The 22,277-nt window shown below is 38.5% G+C and overlaps 2 protein-coding genes across 2 annotated transcripts in view; one reads left to right on the top strand and one right to left on the bottom strand.

Moving 5' to 3' along the window:
• LOC105248059 (cysteine-rich hydrophobic domain-containing protein 2) overlaps nucleotides 1-22,277 on the top strand; it is a 161,758-nt gene that overhangs the window by 58,903 nt on the left and 80,578 nt on the right. The window lies entirely within an intron of this gene.
• LOC105248058 (muscle-specific homeobox protein tinman) overlaps nucleotides 13,477-22,277 on the bottom strand; it is a 47,443-nt gene continuing 38,642 nt past the window's right edge. Inside the window, exon 2 of the mRNA XM_011252615.3 lies at nucleotides 13,477-14,954. Coding sequence (XP_011250917.1) covers nucleotides 14,587-14,954 — 368 coding nt within the window. The 3' untranslated portion in view covers nucleotides 13,477-14,586. The remainder of the gene's footprint in view (nucleotides 14,955-22,277) is intronic.

Genomic DNA, 22,277 nt, shown 5'->3' with positions numbered 1-22,277 from the left:
GGAAGGAGACAAAAAACGGAGCCGCGCGCGGGGGCGAGCGGAGTTAATGTGGAAGAAGAGGCCCCCTCGCGGACTTACGACCCTCGGTCGACCGCGGACCGGACTAATGATCGAAGAAAGAAGCCGCCTAAACGACCCGTGTCCTCGGGTGTTAGGCTCTCCTTGGATCGGGCCCCGATTCGCCGTAGAATCTGAAAGAGCCTCCTCGTTACTCAAGTGCTGGAGACGCCGGCCGTGGGAGTCACCGCGATTTTTGCACCCGCGAAAACGGAAGTGAGCTCGAAGCTCAAGATGTGCGATACTCAAGATGTAATACAATATGCAACAGATCGCAAAAAACGCTCTAGAAAAATTTGAGAGATATTTGAAAAAATCTTTAAAAGATCTTCAAATGTTGTAACATCTCTACAGTTTTTTAAAATAATTGTCCGTATTCGATTTTAAATTATTCAGTTTAATATTTCTTTCATATATCTCTCTCCAATAACCGAAGATTTTGTAATTCTCGATCTTACATAATTTTTCGCGCAACGATAAATCACTTTGGTCCCACTGAAATACTATAAATATTCTAGACATTCCAAGCTTCGATCCGAAGGATGGTTAACGCGCGCCGTCCAAATGGAATTCCGATTATTTTTGCGAATTCACGGCGTCGACAGAGAAAGTGACGGCGAATTTTCGCCGTCACGTTTTTCTAGTCTCGCGACTTTCTACGAGAATTCGCGAAACACAGACGCACCACCGTCTTCCGCTCCTTCGCGTCACCTCGTAGACATCCCGCGGCGACGGGTGTCGAGAGAAACGGTGAAAAAACGCATATACACACATATATCGAGCGATTAACCAAACGAGACAGGGGTCTTCCGTATCGAACATTATCTGGCCCATGTCGAAACACCAGTGAGCGATTTCGTCCGTCTTGTTCGTTCTCTCGCTCGCCTCGTCTCAGTCACACCCCAAGTGACACGTTCTAACCCCGTCCCGCTCGTGCAGCTCAACGCAATGTCCACCGGTCGTCCTTGTCGCACGCCTCTCTCTCGCTCACCTCGTCTTCTATCGCTCACCTTCCCTCCGTCTCTCTCGCTCTTTCTCGTTTTCGAATTCCCCCTAATATCTGCCTCTCTCTCCTTCTCATGGATTTATGCTAGGCTCGCCTCGTTTCCCTCGCTCGCATCGCTCGGTCTCGCCCTTCCCCTCGCGATCCTCTCGCTCGCGCTCGAACGACGCGCATGGCGCGTATAATTTTCATATAGTTCCCTCTCGCTCTCAGCCGTCGGCCGGCGAGCGAGCCGTCGGCTCTCTCGCGCCCGTGGCGGCGCGGATGAAGGAGAGCGGCGCCCTTTGAAGTCCAGTTGGGAGCCAATTACACGAGTCACACAGGGCCGCACGCACCGCGCGATGTGGCCGCGGCACCGAAAATATTATTGCGCCCTCGCGCGCTCGGAGATCGATTAAAATCGAGAATTATGATCGCAGGCGCGCGGAACGCGCCATGGAAAAGGTGTGACGGGGAAGGGAGGAGGGGGAGGAAGGAAGGATTAAGCGCTTAAATTAATTATTAGATGGAAACGGCAGTGACGGTTGTACGCGGAAGCGGATGAACTCGCGGGAAATGATATGCTTTGTTGATTACTAACGACTTTTATAAATTGTCGAGGCTCTTTTCTTAAAAATAATTGAAAAGAAAGCGCGCTTAATGCTATAGTTTTTTTTTTATTTTAAAAGGTTTTTTAATTAGGAAAATTATGCGATAGAAAAATGATTATTCATCATTTCAGCTAAATACTTTTACGTTTCGATACTTATAAATATGTTAAAAATGATTTGATTCGAAAATTTAAATATAACGTATGTAATCTCTTGTAAAATGTCATTTTATCTAAATTTTTTCTCTCTTTCTCTCATCTAAAATGTGTGCACAAATAATTCTGTATATCACATTTTTCACAAGTTTAATTGTTAATTTCTATAATAATAATCTAAATTGCGTTAAGTATCAAAATTACAATAGCAATTATAAAGAATATTACTTGCGTAATGAATCTAACTTATCGTTCATGATCCGAGCAACTTGTTAACGCTTATTAGACACGTAAATGCTTATTAATACGATGGTAATGCGAAGGCATCGAAAGGATCGAAGGCCGGCATCATGCGCGTTTTGATACGAATCGTTAACCGTGACTAAACGGCTAATTATCTTGTCCAAGTTTTTATGTTGCATGAATCGATCATACGCGCCGATAAAATATTCTTCGTTCAAGAATCGTATACTCATAGTATAATGTATGATACATAATTCCCTTGATTTATTCCATTTCTGGTAAATTGGAAAATACCTATTAGAAATTCTCATCAACAATGTACGAAGAAACGATACTTCTCTCTTTCGCAACCCGACGGTATTTACCATAAACCATAGCGTGAGATTTACATATTTGAGATTAAAATATATAATTTTTTTAAAAATATGCAATATAAAAAGAGCACGAATTTTAAATTTAGCGATTCGGATAGTCATATATGCAATCGATGGAAAATAAGAGGTGTAGAGGATCACATTGACAATTGCAAGATTTTTTTAAAAATGTCACAAAGATCCCGCGCTCGCGGATATAGTTTAGCAAAGGATCAAAAATCAATTTCGAGGAACTGAAACACGGCACATTGCGTTTATTGTCGCTCCAACCATGCACGTGCCTATCCACGACACGGTGCTTGGTACACGGCAACACCATAGCGGCCCGATGCCTACAAACACCCACATGTTTTCGTATCCACGCGGGAACGACTGGGTGAGACTGCCGAGGAGGGTGAGGAGACGGAAAGAGAGGGAGGAGGGGGAGGGAAGCCGCGAGAAAGAGGTAGGGTGTGCATAGTGTCGGTCGTAAAGTTGCAAAAGCTCGCGTGCTAAAACGCAACCTCGGCCAACGCGCCGACCAACGAGAGTGGCAAAGCCCGGGTTTCATCGTCGTTTCAAATACCCGAGCCGAGCTGTCACGAACGATCTTCTCTCGTGACGAAGTTCGCGGCTATTTGACCCTCTGCGCTGTGGTAACCTGCTTTGCGCCGAGCGTGCACGCTGCATGCTTAACAAGAAGTGTGTCTACGTGGAAGAGTAATTTAAAAGCTCTCGATTTTCTACTGACATATTCATGAATGGGTATATAAAATGTGTAGTATATTTGTGTATATATTTGCCACATTTTTTAAAAGTGTACATTTCTAACGAGATGCGATATAAAAGCTCGATAGAATTTTAATTAATATTTGCACAAAATATATGCAAAAAATTGATTGATTTTTCTATAAATTTATCCGCCTTAATTTTACCACGAATGTAAATTGATTATTCTTGAATGCGTGTATACGTATATGAAAAATATTTTTTATCGTAATTATGTTTTTATATTTACAATAATTTTATAAAAACCTGATTCATTGATAGAGGAGCATCGGTAATTATAACTTGTCGGTGCTTCTTATCTCGCGTATCGCACAAGACCACCCAAATGGCGGTTTTGCTTCCCGTCTGGCAACACGAGAGAGTGCAACTATACTTCGAATCCTCCCTTTTCCCATAGGTGAAGCCATTGGAAAGGGGCGAGAGAAAGAAAGAGAGAGAAAAAGAGAAAGCGAGCGAGATTTCCGATAGAAGAATGGACCAGGTGGCGTAAGAAATTAGTGGTAGCCAAGCAAGCACGGGCGTTCTCGCCCTCAAGGTCTCTAATAGCGTGGATGGTATTGACGATGCCGGTCCGCCACCCCTGCAGTTTCCCCCTCGCTCCCTCCTCGTTGCATTACCCTCGGCATCTATAGCTCAATTTGCCGACACCTCGCTAAGTATAGGTTGGGTGGGTGGTCCTTCCTTGTGGGACCAACGGAGGAGTGAATCCCTGACCCGGGACGATAGATGAGAGACAGAGCGCGCGAGAGGGTGAGAGATCGTTCGCAGCGCGAGCGGGGAGGCAAGAGGAGATCTTTCTCGCGCCTCATATATCTATCGGGCCACGAGACAATGGGGCCCTTCGATCGAGCCGGCTTCGATCTTCGGATCGGCCGTAAAGAGCAAGCACGCCCGTTCCACCCACCGCTTCGATTCGCGCGAGCGTATTTACGCATCGGATGCGCCCGAATTCATTTCTTTGTTTTGCGCGTCCGGAACTACACCTACGCGTGTACCATCGCATTCCCGACGATGATTGAGATGATGAAAAAACGCCCGCGTTATCTCGAGTCTATTTGCAATAGAGAAAAATTATATCATCGAAGTCAAATTATGCCTATACAGGAGTGTGATAATTTTATTACTATATTTAATATTTGTAGAATCAACATTTTAAATATTTTCTTCTGAGAATCATATATATTATCATAATTGTCTAGTATTAGGAACTCGTCTGTAAATAGTTATGCTAATTCTCGCGGATGCAAGTAAGATGCTCTCGTTGCTCCTATTCACGAAATACGCGCCATACGTGGTGGTTTCGAAACCCGCAGTACTTTTGCCACCAGCGTCCATCAGTTTGATGCGTGATCGTTCGTAATGGCGGTCCAGATGGCGGATGGCATTGTCTGAAAATGTTTCGTGAAGTGATCAATACTCGCGTCAGACAACGCCTTTTGACGCTGATGGCAACATCTCTCCACAAAATGCGCTTCCGAATGGAGAAGTCATCAGAATACAAGAAGGGATGCGGTGACGTCGTATTAAGACGGCAACCGACACGTTGCCGTTTAATTGACGTTCTCATTTGCATGAGACACGTCCGGCGTGTTAACTGCTATTACAAGACGTTAATATCCCTTTGTCATCTTACTGGCAATATAATAAATACAGCAGGGATATTGTCCGTCGTACAATCGCATTTAAAATCGCATTCATGTTTCTTTTATAGTAACATATATGCATATATGTATATATGTTTATATATGTATATATATATATATATATATATATATATATATATATATACATACAGGGTGTTTCTTGATAGGTGCGAGGGGTTTTAGGAGATGATTCTTTGTCGAAAATTAAGGAAAATTTTTCATACAAACATTAAAAATTTTCAATAAAAAATTGAATAGGGATTGCTAGTTTTATCCTCTTATAATATTATGGGAGGTTGAAGAAAATATTAATAAATAACCTTTTTACTAGTAGAAAATATCAACCTAATTTCATTTCTTTAACTTGTTCCAAATTTGAGAAAAAAATAAAAGCCAAATTTTTACCCCCATTTTTGGAAGAGTGTAACTCCACAGGGAGAGATGTACGGGTATATGTTTATATGAAAAACCCCTATTAATTTTCGACAAGGAATCATCTCCTGAAGTTTTTCGAGCTTGTTGAGACACATCCTGTATATAAATCGAACAATTTATATCTAAAGTTACACATAATTAATCTTTTACTGAGATTTTTATCCGATTTATCGCGTTATACTAAAATATTATATCAGAATATGTAATAGAATGTCGCGTTTTCTGTACTTCATCAAGTGTCCTCAATTAATCAAAGATAATATACAATGTTTTTTTTTAAGCAGAAAAAAAATACGTCTGATAAGATCCCTTACACGATATAAGTAAAACACTTATATCCTTCTTACCGCTTCTTCCTCTGTTTAGCGCTGCCTAGACAATCTGTCTCGGCGTGCACAATGAACATCTCTTCTATCTTTTATCGCGTAGAACCAAAGAAGCAGAGCCGGCGTACGATTAGCGAGGATAATGTTGCGGTCTCCTGACCGCAGTACTTTTCCGGCTCGTCATTAATGTTTGTATGATAATGGCGAAGGTGTGGAGAAATGAGAGATACTCTGAACACGGAAGAGAGAGGGAGCGAAAGAAAGAGAAAGGGAGAGAGAGAGAGAGAGAGAAAGATTACCAGAACCCGGTGGTAAGTCGGGAAGGGAGGACGACGCGAAGGGAAAAAAGTACACGAAGCGGAGGAGGAAACGAAGAGAGTGGGCGCACGAAGAGAAGCGCGCGAGAGGAGAGGAGGTAGGGAAAGGGACGTGGAACGAGGTTCCACGGAGGGGGAGGAAAGCGGTCCTTTTGATGGGGCCTTTGTCGGTTCTCGCGGCGCTTTGCGATTTGCAACTAAAATCGTCGCCCTCCTTGCCTGCGTTCGCCGCTCTCCTCGTCGAGTGATTTGCGGTGAATTTATTAATGCGACGCGCTCTCGCGCGCGACGATCGAACGCGCGTCCTTTCGAGCCACATCGTTTGGGTCGCGGAATTCGGTGCACGCGCGTATTCAATCGAGCTTCTGAATTTTCAAGGCAAAACGCAGATAATAGATAAGTAATCAGATATGAATAAAATTCCTACGATTTTAATTCTAAAGAGATTAAGTCATGAACACATGATGGAAATTTTGCGATAGTTTGCTAGATGATGAGGAAGAGGATCCCAGGTAAAGGATTTTATAATCGATAGAGGGAAATGCAAAATTCTTATATTTAATCGAATGAAAAATTATGAAAAAATTTGCTTATAAAAACACTTGTACAGGAGGATTCCTAATTAATTAAATTTATTGCGAAAGCCGAGATCGATGCAACTTTCCGTCGAACAATTTCGCATTGCGGCGAGGCCGTATGGTAACAGGCGCTGGAAGATCGGAGAGAACGTAGATCGTCGAACCACATAGTCGAAGAACATGAGCGTGGAAATATGAATAATATAAGCGCGCGAGAAAGAGAGACGGGACGAGAGCGACGAAGCCGAGGAGGGAGAAAAAGAGAGGAGCCGAGGAGACTTGGTAGGCAAGTCGGCGGAGAAGAAGGAAGAAACGCGAGTGAAAGAGAGAGAGAAAGCGCGGGTAGGGACCACCCCGTGGCTCGTCGGCTCGTTTGATCTTCTCCCACCCCGGAACGGTCCTTTACCTCCCCCCCTGCCGCCCCGCTTTGGGCCCCGCGACGTCTCGTTCTCGCTCGTACGCCGACCGGTATCGCCGTCTCCCTCCGTTCGCTCTCTCATTTTCACGCGGTTCGCCCATCTCTCTCGCTTCCTTCTCTCGTCTCGTGATCTCTCACCTGCGGAGAAGAGGCGTCCGACACGTCAGAATCACACCTTCTACGACTACCCGCTCACTAATAATCCGAAGCTTCGTGCTGTGGTCCTTTTCTAGGGATCCGTGGAATCCTTCGAGAGACGATGGACGCCTTTTGTCTCTGCCGTGTGAGCGCGGCTGCACGTGGATTCGCTCGTCATACTCGTCTTCTGGATATCGGCAGTGTAGTCAAACTGAGAAATTGTCATATAATTTTTTTGTATTAATTCGTTCTTAATTTTTATACGAAATATAATGTCAACAAATTATAGAGAAATTGTATAGAATATACATTTACGGGTTGTCATTGATCTTTACTCCGAAAATATTTTACATAACGCTTTGCCAGGACTATTGGAATAAAATTTAAAAAAAATTTACATATCTCATAAATATAAATAATAGTATTTTTGATGAGGAAAAACTTTAATTAATTATTTAAACGCCGTAAAACGGATTATTGGCCGCGTAAAGTGAGAAGGATTTATTTCTATTTTCGCTCTTTTCCATCTTCGACGAAGATGTCATTTTAGAGCAGAATTGCGGAGGGAGAGCAGAATTTCTCGAAGGGAAATTCGAGGCACGAATATCGGGCATCGGCGTGTTGTGTAGCTGGGCGTTATTCGAAGGCGCTACTTAATTATCTCGCAGCCTCTAATCTGTCCGAGCCGACATACACACACGCCACGCAGCGCATCTAGCGGACGTTACCTCGATCCGGCCTATGCCTAAATCTAAATCTCCCTTAACTGGAGGGCAGGCTGCATAACGATCGTATTCAAAATATTACGCATTCTGACGTGAGCCTCTATCGACAATCGCCTGGAGGAACTCATACAGAATTATTTAAACAACAACACGTCGTTACCGAATGAAGAATGGAGAGTGGAAGAGAGACAGAGAACGATTCTATGGTGATTTAAATTATTCATCCCTCGCGCGAATTTCGGAATCTTCCAATCCGCAAATTTAATTACGCAGGAATTTTAGTTTTCGCGAAAGAAAATATCTACACAAAATCCAACTCGTCAAAATTTTTCAAATTTAATTCGCTTCGATGCAAAGCTGTCTGTGTTAGAATTAAAGGGACATTCCAAGAGTCCTAGAGTCGCAGATTTATGACTCACCGGATCAAACTGATCCGAAAGATCCGATGATCTAGAGAGCCGGGAAGACGACGGAGCTTCACCGAGCGCATTAGCGGGGGACGCGGAGGACGCCACCGATAAATTTCTCGTGAAACTGGAATGCCGTGGACCACCTCCACGAGTTACAACACCTCCTCTCTGGCCGCCGATCGGACAAACTGCCGGATGGCCAGTGATCTATAGTGTTGTCCCGACACCGCTCGGTACAATAACCGAAGTGAGAGCGAGAGTGTAGAGTATCCGGTGGTCTGTAATCAGGAGCCGAGCCGCTGGCAGACCCGAGCCTCGATCCCGGAGAGCCTCCTTACCATTAACCTATCCGGTACCCGTTCCGTTCCGTCAACCTGACGTCATCGTAATTCGTGATCATTCTATACGCACGCATAGCGCCTCGCGCGAACACCATCGCGTCGTCCACCTCGAGTGATCCGCAAAACAAGATGGAATTAACGCACACGGGAGGGCTTTTTTGCGCGGAATCGGCTTTTATTAGATTACCGCTTCTCGGACAACCGCACCGTCTTCTTGTTAACAGTCTGAGCGCTACGAATATTCTCTCTGGCATAATACTTTCTGCCGCGAGGATCTTCAAAATAAAATATTAATTACTGTTTTTAACATCTATTTTTTTGCTCTAAATTTTTCAACACTTTTAATATAGTTGGAGAAATAAAAAATGAAAAAAGACGCGATATGAAAATTTCGAGAAACTTTATTCTAAGAGTAATAATGAACTTCAAGGCATGTATATCGCGCTTTATGTGCAAGGTATTGCGGCCGTGTCCCCATCCTTGTGTTTCATGCGGTGCGCAGCAGAGTTCGTTAGCGTCCGGCTGTTGAATATCATGGCTTTTTAGCCTGCAGGTGTCATTAGGGTGCGGACGGACGAACGAACGCTGATTGGTCTCGGCCGATCGCCTTCGGGGACACCGGCCCATCAGCTGTCCCATTCGCGCCAACGATGCCGACGACGAACGACTCTCGTACGTCTATCCGCTTCCATCTTCGTGGAACGCGCGGCCCTCGCGAACCGGCGCACTTTCCCAGACGCGTTTTACCCGATAACGCGTGTGAAAGGATCTCTAATCAGTTAATGCGTTTCAGTTTCTCAGACTCCGTTTGCTTAACCCTGTCTCAATGCGGCTATTAATAATACACCTAATTGGTACAATCGTGATGTGACGCGACTAATTCAGTTTTTGCAGAATATATTTTTATATAAATAGAACTGAATGATGGTAAAATTATAGTGGTAACGTGTCGAGAAACAGAAATTAAATTTATTACACAGAATATATTTTTTTACATATAAAAGATACATATATATTACGAAATTAATATCTCGAAAAAATTTCAACAAGTTATTTAGAAAGATTATTTATTTTAGGTTATATATATATATATTGTATTTTTTTATCATACAAAAATTTTAAATTTTGTTTATGCATGTTTGTTTCGCTTTCTGTCTCTTTTTTGCCTTCTTTTATAATCAAAAACTTGTGCAAAATTTTTCAAATTCATCGAAATTATATTCCAAGATAATTTTGCACGTGAATAACTGCACACATCGACACGTTATACTTATTAAAACTCGTTATCTGGCATCATCTATTATCCAACTAAAGCAACGTTTTGCGAGATTCCAACCGCGCGAATAATATATCGTCTCGATCACCCACCCACCCTTGCCTAAACACTCCCACGTATTAATCTTCCATCGTCCGGGCTACGAGAGCTCTCGTTAGTTAGAACCGTATAACGTAGCTAGGCCTCCCAAAAGAAGTCCTCCCGCCGTGTAAATGGACCTCGTTGGCGAAGACGAGATGAAAGACCGCGCAGGTAGAAATCAGCCACGTGAAAGAAGTCAGTCTATGAAGAATCGAAAAAAAAGGACGAGGCGAATGGACGGAATAGGAGCGCGAGGGCGGGGGCGGGAGAGAGAGAGAGAGAGAGAGAGAGAGAGAGAGAGAGAGAGAGAGAGAGAGAGAGAGAGAGAGAGAGAGAGAGAGAGAGAGAGAGAGAGAGGATTCGGCGCGCTAGGATCGGCGGCGAGGCGAGAGGATTCGGCGGGCTCGAGATATCGCATTAACGAGGCCCGGTGATGGGCCGGGGAGCCTAGATCCACGTCTAATTACATCCGCGCAGAGCGAGGGAAACTCGTTTCTCGCGTGCTGAAACGCTTCGAATCGAAATTATGGATCTGCGGCAGCGCCGGCTTGACTGACGCATGACTGGCTGCGGGTTAAGCGAGTCAACGAGTAAATGAGTCCGAATTACGTGGGCGTGTCAATGCCGGGAAAATGAGCTACGCGAGCCGTTTTATGGAGGTATCTTCTGAGATTATGCAAAACAACGCCGGATAATACGCTCGCACGGTCTATCTTGGCGGCACGGTCGACGACACGTGCGACTACGTACGCTCGCACGTGTTCTCGTATAGGGACAAATTAGTGTGCGTCCATGAGGGATACATTTCAGGTCATTCCTGAGTGAACTTACTTGACTTACCGGTAATTTCGATCAGTTTGTAGAATGCACTTCTGATATCTCCGACAATCTTATTTAACATCAATGAATTGTCACTTTTATAGATATTTATATAAATTTAATTTTAAGCGGCACGAGAAATGATTTTACCTTAAAATAATATCTATTTAATAATAACAATAATAATAATAATAATAATAATATTTAATAATAATATCTATTAAAGTAATGTGATTTTATTTTATTTTTTTGTCTTGATTCATATTTAATATTTTTGCGATAATATCGAGATGTAATTTTGTGATGTAATTTTGTTGTAAATTGACGTTTTCAAACAATTGTGTTCCCTATTTCTCGATATTACAAATAAAATTATACCGGGAGCGAAACTATCGCTAGATTCAATTAAAGGAAATGAAGAGACAAGTTTTTAATCGAAGCGGTAGAAAGTTTCGTTTTCAAACCCGGTGATTAAACGGAAGCGATTTGCCTGCTACCGACCGATCGATAATTACCACGAAATTAATATTTCGATAATCCGATAAGATTCATTTCACGCACGTAGTCTACATATCTATATTGAATCTATGTGGAATAAATTTGATTCTCGGGATTCGCATTAACGAGTATCATTTCGCAATGCTATTTAATAACGAGCAATGTATCGAAAATAATTAGGATTAAATAGGCCATAAATTAATTACGTCCAATGTGTCGAGAGTGGATATCGATCGCGATATTAAAAAGTCTCGCGATAAGGATGTAAACGTACGAATCGATTATAGATTGTTGCGATTAAACGATAATTCGTTAATGTCGTGCGTTACTCGTGCGATCTCGTAGAGCCGCGACTTAATGCGCTTCGAGGTGCATGAAGGTCGATGAATGATATTGCACATTCCGGTCGGAGATCATCTGAATTATTGGTGTATCGGATATATCGGAGAAAATTGACGGTGGTCATCATCGCCATTATGAATTCTTTATTTGGATGTTGCGGCGTCTGAATTACAGGGCGGTACGAGCTACCTTGCTTACTGCTTCATATATGGGCCCGTTGATTTCAGCGATGGCTGAGAACCGCCTCGCGTACGTTCAAGTCGGTAATCGTATTATACATATTTTTTTTCCGACTTGTACACCGACGATTGTATAAAACATCTTTTCGCACTCTAATTTTACGAGCTTAAGAGTACTTGCGATCGATTAATCGTTTGAATTTTTTTATTTGTCCGACCTTACGCTTTTTAAATTCGCCTCTCTTCGGATTATCGAATCCTTCGCTTCTCGACGATCGCATGTATCGATCAGGCCGATCGTAACGAGCGTAATAAACAGTCGATCTTTTTAAAGCACCGGATATTTGAGAATTTTTGCAAATCCACGCAGACATGAATTTACGTGTATAAATGTGCGGATGGAAATCTTTAGAAATTCTTTATAAAATATAAGTATATTGTCTACACGTATAATCGCTTTATATAGTTAATTTCATATCAACGAGTTTCACAATGCACGATATATAAACAGCTCGACATTATCACAACTCGCTTCCTGTTGCTTGAATATCTGATGCTAAACGGAACCATTTGATATGAGGCCTCGTTAATGAGCCTATCATTAACCTGTCGTCATTATCTCTGATATAAAACGTGTGCTGCTGCTAGCGCAATAGATTAATCGAGTAGAATCTAGGATGTTTATAGCGGATATGATTACGTGTATTACACGCGTTAAGTATATGCTGATTATATGTCTTGGTTGTACTTCGTACACCCTCAATACTTCTAATAAGTACCTGGCGGCTTCCTACAGGTTTATATGTAGTTTACATTGCTCACATTTTTATATTTTACATTTTATATTTTAAACACTTGCTTCCGTTCTATTGTCTATGTTAAGCTTGTCTTAAAATTTTCTTTCAGCTTTCTTTAAGCTGCTTTTATATAACAAGATATTAGGGGATTAAATTTTAAAAGTATAATTAAAATTAACAAAATTTTTTGGATAATTATTTATTTTTTAATTTAAAATGGATTTTATTTTGATAAACGTTTAATTTGCCATTTTAATTATCTGAGAATTACATTAATCGTTTGTCAAACTCGTCATTATTAAGAAAAAAGATTGACTTTGCTTAATTTTTATATAGGCAAAAAATAAGCATCTGTAGATCTTGTATTTGTGGTTTGCAAGCTACTCAGTTTGTAGATACTCCGATCTATCGGCAACGAAAGTTCGGTTATGACGAGTGCCAGACTCCGCACGAACGGATACAACAGGAAAAAGGGGCGAAAATGACTTCATCTTAATAAATTACATCTCTGGGTAAACCTCGCGAATGGCTTCAAAAAGATTCTCGGAAGGGCCGCAGCCTGGTACATGCTATTTTTGGAGAATAATTCCTTTTCATCTCTATGTATGCGCGTTTGTGACTCTTTACATGCACGCCAACGAGCCTCGAGTCTTTTTTGCCGTGCACAGTATTACGCAAAACGCAATAAAATGTAAATTTTACTTCATTAAAGCGATCCGAAGAAATAACACGATCTTCGTATGTAAGACTTTTTTTTATTTTGAAATCTTACAGACTCGGTTCGATCGATAACATTTATTTTTCTATAATGAACGTGTAAGATTCTTTTACCATTAATTTTGAAAGTCAATAATTTTATCTACGTCATCGAGAAACAAATATCGTAGATGGGAGATTCTAGGAAGATTGACAGAAGAACAGATGATGTGTGAATTAAAGGTGAAGAAGTTGATACGCAGATAATTTCAATAATGTGTTTCTTCCATTTATTTAGCATCGCTATACACTGTACTAAGTCGATTTATATACGCGCTCCTAATTTACTCTCACGCATCTCACACTATCACTTTACGAATCTCACCACGTATGTAGATATACATCTTACGTACTCGCTCCTAAAATTCACTAATTAAAGTCATAATCAGGTATATTGCAGTGTCCCATTTATATGTTTACGATCTTTTTTTTTTATTCTAATCATATATAACGGCTCTATCATGTTTATATGTAATGTTATCAAGGGAACGATGCATACGATATATACAGTATATTTACATAATGGCGCCACAGAATGCGTGGTTCTTTATAATTTAAGGAATAATATTCGCTTAATAATTTATTATCGACGGTTTTAACCGGCCTCCCTCACACGGTTCACACCCTCCCTTATTTTCGCGATGATAATAAATACAATATAATACACCGCGCTCTCCGCGCTTCATAAAATTGTAGCCAGACTATACAACAGTATAATACTCCGCGCTTTTCATTTTTCAAGCCGTAAATTACGACATAAAACGCTACTTTTTTTCAGTTCTAACAAGCACAACGAAAATTTCTATTGAAATTTATAACTTTTACTTTTATCGTTTCTTCTGCTACATCGTATTTATGCTTTTGTCACTGCTTTGTACCATTGTAGAGAATATTTGCTTATCGAAAAATTGAATGCAACAAGAGCGTAAATCATTCTACAAAAATGAGCTTGTAGGTTTAATCGTAGTATATTATTAAGCAATGTTATAAGTAAGTTCGAGAAGATTATTGTAAGATTTTTATTCGCATATTTTTTTTTATTTTTTTTTTAAATTTTTTTAAGGAAGGGTACTAAATTACGTCAAAGGATTTAATCGCACATAAAAAAAAAACTATACAAAATTTATACATTGACGCATAAAACAATTTTCGTATATGCTTTTCAGAATACGTCGTAATACGACATCGTATCACTGTTTGATCTTCTCGATCGAAGATACCATTACATGAGTAACTGTCCATTGTCTAATTCGTGTATCGAGTCTCGATTGCACACAGAAGATCGAAAAAGAGCAACATTTTTTCGCGAATCGATCTCTACGATTTCTCATCCATGGAGTTTGGCAATGGCCGTTTCTTTAGGATTCCCAGATCTTGCACATTCTCTAGGAAAGTCTTGTGATGTTGAGCGACCAAAAGTGGATTCACAGTCTGTACGTCCTTTTTAAGCTCCTCCATGTCCCTCTTGAGCTTCGCCCTTCTGTTTTGGAACCACGTGATCACTTGGGCATTGCTGAGACCCAGCTGAGCGGCAATCTCGTCCCTGTCGGCCGGACTCAAGTACTTCTGGTACAGAAATCTCTTCTCCAGCTCGAAGATCTGCTGATTCGTGAATGCAGTCCGACTCTTGCGCTTCTTTTTCGGTTGCTGGCGATTGTTGAACAGGTTCAAGTGATTAGCTTGTTCTGAAACACAAGAAATTAGATACGGTTAGTCACGTATTTTCTTAATGTACATGTATGTCAAATTTAAAGCTTTTTTTCTGATTTCAATCAGTATGTGATTCTTAGTTGATATTAAGAGTTTCGATGAATATATTTTTGCAATTTGAATAATATTTGAAAATGTTCAAGTTTTGACGCAAAAAATAGTATTTAAATAAACGCAAAATAATTTATCCTATAAGTTGCCATGTGTATGCAAATAAATTAATTTTTTACAAGAAATAAGACAAGACAAATTTGAACGTTAAGAAGGAAAGATGATTATCTTTTGATTATTTTTAAAAATAATCAAAAGAATGTTTTATGACCGACAATTTTGTTCAATGATTTACACGATTTCTCACGAGATCTGAAAGTGATTCTTTTGCGATAACACTTATACTGCATTACTGGTCATTATACGCACAGATAATGAATGAGCAAAGGCGCGCGCGTATTGCGCAAGACTGCAAACGAAACGTCGATTCAGCAGCAATTAATTCCTGCCGATAACAAGACCGTCCGTCTCGGCGAGCGAGTCTCTCAAAGAGAAACGCGATGCGATAATTAGCTACCGATACGTATAGATGTATTAAGATTTTATCGCTGACGTCGTCTAAGTAATTGCTCGAGACTTTTATGCGGCGGAAAAATTATTCGCGTAAACGCGTTAGGCGTAAAATACGATACGGAAAATGCGAAGAAAAAAGTATTGGAGAATTAAATGAACGTATAAAGTTCTGTGTGCTTTATCGTTTTCGCCACTTACTTAACGAACCATACGCGTGGTTAATTCCACGATATGAGAATAAAATAGATAATGTGTAATAAGAGAAATATTTATTTCTTACATTTCATGTGAATTTACAAAGATGTTGGTAAATGCAGAATATATACATGTAGTGATAATAGGGACAAGATAATTGGCAATTAATTCCACGGGATTGCCAATAAGCGGCAACGCATGCCGGTCAGAGATTAAAGAACACGCAGCTGCGTAATAAATAACGGTTTTGGGAGCAGTTGTTTCTCTATTAAACAGGATTAACGATAGATTATACATTTTCAATTTTCCTTTTGCACATTACAGATTTAATGATGAAGTAAGATCTTAAAAAGTGTATTCGATTTCGCTACGTGTTTGAATACTAGTTGATTTAAATTTTCTAAAAAATCTATTTATATACTTTTAAAATGCATACAACTTTTGAAACATCATGTACACAAATTTACAGTGTGTGTGTACAATACTAAAATTTCATAATCCCGTAGCGATCGAAAGAGAGCGGGACATGCAAAGCGAATCGAAGTTTTTTCAGGCGACCAAGTTGGAATTGTGGTTAGAGAATCATTTCTAAGGGTCTCTACAAATTAAATGTATTTTCGAGACGTGGAAGGGTTCGTCCCATAAAAGTATTACGCATTCGTTACGGTGCTCAGACGGAATTCCGGAGAGCCATAACTATCATAGTTATGCCAGTGATCTAGCTAAGATTGTAATTCAAAGTGTTTCCCATTCACCTTTGGTATTAGATTTCAAAGCAATTTGTGGTTACAATAGATCGTATTTAAATATAAATAATTCCATTTTGCAATATTTCTCTGTCATTCGCGTGCAACATTTATGTACTTTTAAATAAAACATATAATGCATTATATTAATCGATCATATTCTTCGTATCTAGACTATCTGGAAAGAAATGAAATACAAGAAATTAATTAAATAATTGAACAATTGAGATTTAAATTTTAGAGATAGTCGACATTTTAATGGTTTAATAATTTAGTACGTTGCTTTATTAATTTTTTCTTTATCTATAAATAAATGTCTATAAATAGACGTTTTGTAAGAATAGATTGCCATTTCAAGAGTTCTGACTACCGTTTCTTATCGAACTCGTTGCGAGCGCATGTTATCGCGGTAATTTTCTTAAATCGGTCTGTTATTAGAAATTAATTGCCAGTTTAAGGAGCAGCCAGTTAAAGTAATCATCTGCGTCGTCATATCTTATCGGACTCTGTGCAATAATGGTGAACGTATTGTAGCTTAGTTTTTAAAATACATGTGCTGCGATTGTTATTTACCAAGATTTGAAACACGAAAATTTAAATAACATATTTCAATTTGCAAATACATTTTATATTATCTGTGTAGACACTTTGAATCATAATACATTTTTTATTCTTATATTAATCGTTAAATATTAAGTATTAAAAGTTGAAAAATATATCATGAAAATTAATTAATTTCCATCAGTTTCAATAAATTATAGACTTTCGAAAAAAATTAAATTAAATAAATTACTTAATTAAATAAAACCTAAAAAAAATAATTTATATTACAAATTTATAATATATATTAATAACGAGTAGTATGTAATATTGTATCTTAGTGTTCATTATTGAATTGATTGAAAATCATTAAGTGATTAAACCTATCAAAAACCTACCGCAGCGGTATAAAGCTTGACGAGAAAATTGCCGTATCGATTCTATCAGCTAATGCATTAATCGTTTCCTAGCGAAGCAGCTTAAAATGATCACCGCCGTCGTATCTCATTATGTGGATGACGTCGCGTAATACCGGTTCCCGTTTTACAATTTCTCGTTATGCTCGCGTTGACCCTTGAACGAGGAAAATATTGTCAATTAACGTCGTTAGCCGATAACCGGGGCGCCCTCGTGCATTTTTTTGTCTTGCATGTTTACCGGAGAGTATACGCGGATGGACGTTTTCGCAATGGCGTTAGCCATTAGGAAATAATCGAATCGAATGACGAAAAAGCGAGGCGGGCGCGATGAGTCGTGGACAAAGTAGTCGAGGAGTCGCTCCAGGATCAAAGGCCGCCGCCATCGGTCACACCTGCGCAACCTGATCGTACAGTCCGCCTTAAAAATTCTCGCTGGCGGATACGAGCACAGTGTCATACATATATAAGATGATTAGACACATCGCACTTCTGGCATGACGGTTTATCTTATTTAAAAGTTCAGATCCGCATTCTTACATCTTAATCTTATATCTCACATTTTAATTACACTATTTGGAAATTTAAAAACTTTACGAATATATTTAGCGTCAAATACAGATCGAAAATGTAGAGCAAACATATTTCCTCTCAAAACTCACGTTTCATTTAATGAAAAGTTGATATGTATTTGGAGTCGACCATCAATAAAAATATAAATATTTGAAATAATACATGCCTGAAGAGATTAAGAATGTTAATCATAAATACATTATTCAGAATTTTATTACTCTCTATCGAGCAAATTCTCAAATTGTTTTGCTTGCGAAAACGTCTAATTGACGAAGGTACATAATTATTATATCAAAGAAATAAAAATGCAGCTAATTTTGCGCAAGAAGTAGATTGGATATGGCTAGAATGTAATCGACTATCTGATCGCTTATTCTATTTATCGGCCAATCAATTCAAATATATTTATGATTGAAATCAAGTTAGGTAGATAGAAATATTAATAACCAACGTATATGAGAGAAGATTAATTTCCAACTTATGTACTTCGGAAAAATAAATAATTAAAGAGTTGAAGACCATCAAGCATTTTGTAATAAAGGTGAGGCTTTCATGAAAGACATTGATTCGATTATACTGCAATCTAAGTCTTCATTTACAAAGAAATAAAAAAAGCTGTTAAATAATCTATAATATTAATATTCAAAATCATATCATTTGTGTAATAATTTAAGTTAAGATTATAATATTTTTAATCTAATTTCTCTGATACTGATATTAATTTTTTATTAATCTATTACATATATTAATATCTATTACACATATTATATCTATTACACATATTAATACATAATATCTATTACATATATTAATTATAAATTTACATTCAAGGTGGATTAAAATAATAATGTAATTGTATTCTTCATCGAGAATCATTGAATATCAAGGAATCATCTCACACTTATTTTCCTCTTCTGATTCTGATAACAATTATTTTAGGTTTTTACTTAAAGTCAGGCCAAGCTCTAGCAATATGAATAAAATCGAAGACAAAGCGAACGATTTTTGCACGACAAGGACATGGAGACACGACGACGAAACGGTAAACGAACGGACAGACGGACGGAAGAAGCGGTGCGCGTCGAGATATTAGTTTCTGCGGTCGGCTCTCCGCAGAGATTTAATTCGTTTGATGTTCACGAATTCGCCGCTTCGACTATCTTTTCGCAACTCGTATCTTCACAGTCTCTTTCTCTCTCTCTCTTTCCCTTTAGCTTTCCAACAATTTTAATAGTCGTCGTCAATACTTTCTTTTTTAAAATTTTCTCTCTCTTTCGACGAAAAAAATTTTAACATATCTACATTCTTTGATATTTTATTAAAAATATTCATTTAAAAAATGCATTTATTTTACTCTTCAAATTTTATTTTTCATTGAAATTAGTTGGTAATTTTTTCAAAATTATACGAAATTAAAACAATTAACAACTGTAAAATGAAATATAATACATATATATTTATTAAAGAATTGTATAAAAATAAATTTTTCTGATAAAGAGCAGCCGACGCGACCACCTGCCGTGCGTATAAACCTGACCATATCCGTGTACGACATCTAGGGTCACAGATGGCGGCGAAATTCGCTTGATTAATATGCTGACTTGGCCGAAAACTTGGTTTAATTACGCGAGTCGATATACTTTCGTACCTGTGCTTTATCTTCTGCAATTAATTTAACAAACTGCTCTCATAATTAATCGCAATAATTAATAACAGATTGATCTTTTCATTATTAAAGTGATGCAATCCGTATAAAGACTACCAATTTTCAAAAGTAGGCTACACGACTTCAACTATATTATATATATATGAAAAATTTCTAGAAAAAATTCATACATTCTCTATAATTTATAATATCTTTTACAGTAGTAACACTATAGCAAAACTATTCGACTATTGATTTTTTATTCATAATTTGAATTGTATTGATTCAACTTCACTTTTATGTACATATATATAATCTCTTTCTCTTGTTCTTTTAATTAAATTTAATGAAATACATAAGTCTTTGCAAAATTCTAGAAAATGTGAATATATTGTATTTAGACCTTTTATATTTGAAAGAACCATAATTATGAAAATAACAAGATTATTTAAAGTAATATTGGAGCAATTGGCTACATAAAAATGTATACTTAACAAAGATTCTCTTTTATTTGAAGGTATCTTTTAATTAAATCGAGAAAGTTTATAATTATCGGGCATAATAACTAACGAATGTTAAATAAGGAATAGTAACTTATTAGTACGAATGCAGATTATATATTACGAGGAACACGTTAGAAGTGCTCGAAACTTAATTTATTGTGACATGACAGAAAGCGACATAAGAGGAAACCGGGCTCGGAAGCAAACGACACATCGCGAAGCGACATGATATGTTTCACAGAGACCAACAAAACTGCTGCGCAGCCATCTTGGTTACGCTCGAGCAGGATTCACTCGAGTAGAATCGTGACGGAGTTAAGAAGCGCGACGATCTTGAAACAATCTAACTGGCATTTCGTCGACTAGATTATTTGACAACAGTTTCTTGTTAGTTGAATTTTACGGTCAAACTGCAGGCGACCTATGAAGAAAATCATTATCGTAGTTAATGTTAATGAGTTACACTTCTGTCATATTCGTTTTATTGTTTGACATTCGCAATGCTCAAGTTAGTTAACAATTTAAAATTTACAACTTCTCTAGATCTCTCGCACATGGCTTAGAAAAAATTATCGATGCTTAGATAGCTTCGTTAGAAATTTCTCTCCAATTTTATTAAAAACATCTTGGTGATGATTGTGCGATCTGAAAGAAATACGCGGCGAGCAGAATAATCAGTGTCACTGGTGCAACTTGGGAGCAAAAAAATGTTATATATCGCATTATCACGGTGCATTAATCTTATTTCCAAGTTATCGAATCATGTTAATTATTCCACTTTGAAGATTTATGATTCCTCGCAATTCGTGCAGAGATAATCACATAAATGATCGACTCTGGCTTAGTTTTTTCTCACTTCGTTACAGGATCGGCAAATACCCATGAGCGAATATCCATGGTGCTCGAAAGGTTAATTGCAAATTGTAGCGCTACTAGATAAGAAGTTGATCGGGCGATCTAACGCGGATGTAAATCGTCCGACAGCTCGGAGCTAAGCGTACGTTTCGGCTCACCTCGACGCGTCTTCGGAGCAATCTAACGCTATCGCGGTAAAAGAAAGGATCGAAATGGGTTAACGACCGTACGTGCGATGCATCATTCGAATCCTTCGTAAAGTATATTAATGGCGTAACAGGTTTCTCGTAACGCTTCTTGCCATTGTGGATAACCAGTATCTCGAGATATTTGATGTCTTTATCGATGTGCGCAACGGCAAGTAAAAAATCAAGTCGTTACACTGTTCTCGGCGTGCTTTTAACGGTACTCCTACACTACGCGTTTTTTACAAGCAATATTACGCCAGCGGCAACCTTTCGTGCCGTCATTCTGCGATGAGATACAATTCTCTAGGTTTTTTTACCGGAGAATTTCGTTTCTCGAAACGTTTTAATACCTTCGATGCTTCGCGCGATTATGTGCTATAGAAATATTCAATGAATAAACTGTATTTTTTGTAATTAATTTGATTTGAATTGTTTTGTTTTTATAGCTAAGAATTAATATTTAATTTAATAGCTAAGCTAAATTTTTGATAAAACAGCTAATCTCGGAAAATGATTCTTTTTTATCAAAAAGAAAATAAAAATCAATAAATATTATTATGTATTGTCCAATTTCGATAGTATTGATTTGATTTTTGATAAAAACGATGAAAACGATAAAAACGACAATCAAAATCGATGCAATAAAAAAATTAAGTAGCCGGAACTATAAATGCAATGCAAATTTTTATAAAAGATAAAGGCTGATTATTTTTTGATACATTGATCAATAGCACGAATTTTTGCAAATGTCCTAATAAAAACATTACATTCAAAATTATCTTATTTAAAAATTTATATACACATTTAAAAATCTTATTTTAACATATCTCACGTATAATATTTATATAAAGAAAATTGGAGCTCGATCGCGTGTTAAAGTAGGAAATACCAGCCCCGCAACTGTTCTCGGAGGTCGGCTCGCGAATATATAAACGGCGAGACAAACCATTGCTCGTGCCACACGTCCCGCGGTATTTCGCTAATAAGTCGTCCGCCCGCTACAAGATAGCATTCGAAGAATATACGAAGAGACACGCAAAAAGAGGCGGGACTGCGACACCGTGGAGCAATTT

Source organism: Camponotus floridanus, unplaced genomic scaffold, assembly GCF_003227725.1.
Source record: "Camponotus floridanus strain SB8 unplaced genomic scaffold, Cflo_v7.5 scaffold88, whole genome shotgun sequence".
NCBI classification, from domain to species: domain Eukaryota; kingdom Metazoa; phylum Arthropoda; class Insecta; order Hymenoptera; family Formicidae; genus Camponotus; species Camponotus floridanus.
The sequence above is the reverse complement of the archived record's forward strand: the minus strand, read 5'-3'. Positions and strand labels throughout refer to the sequence as shown.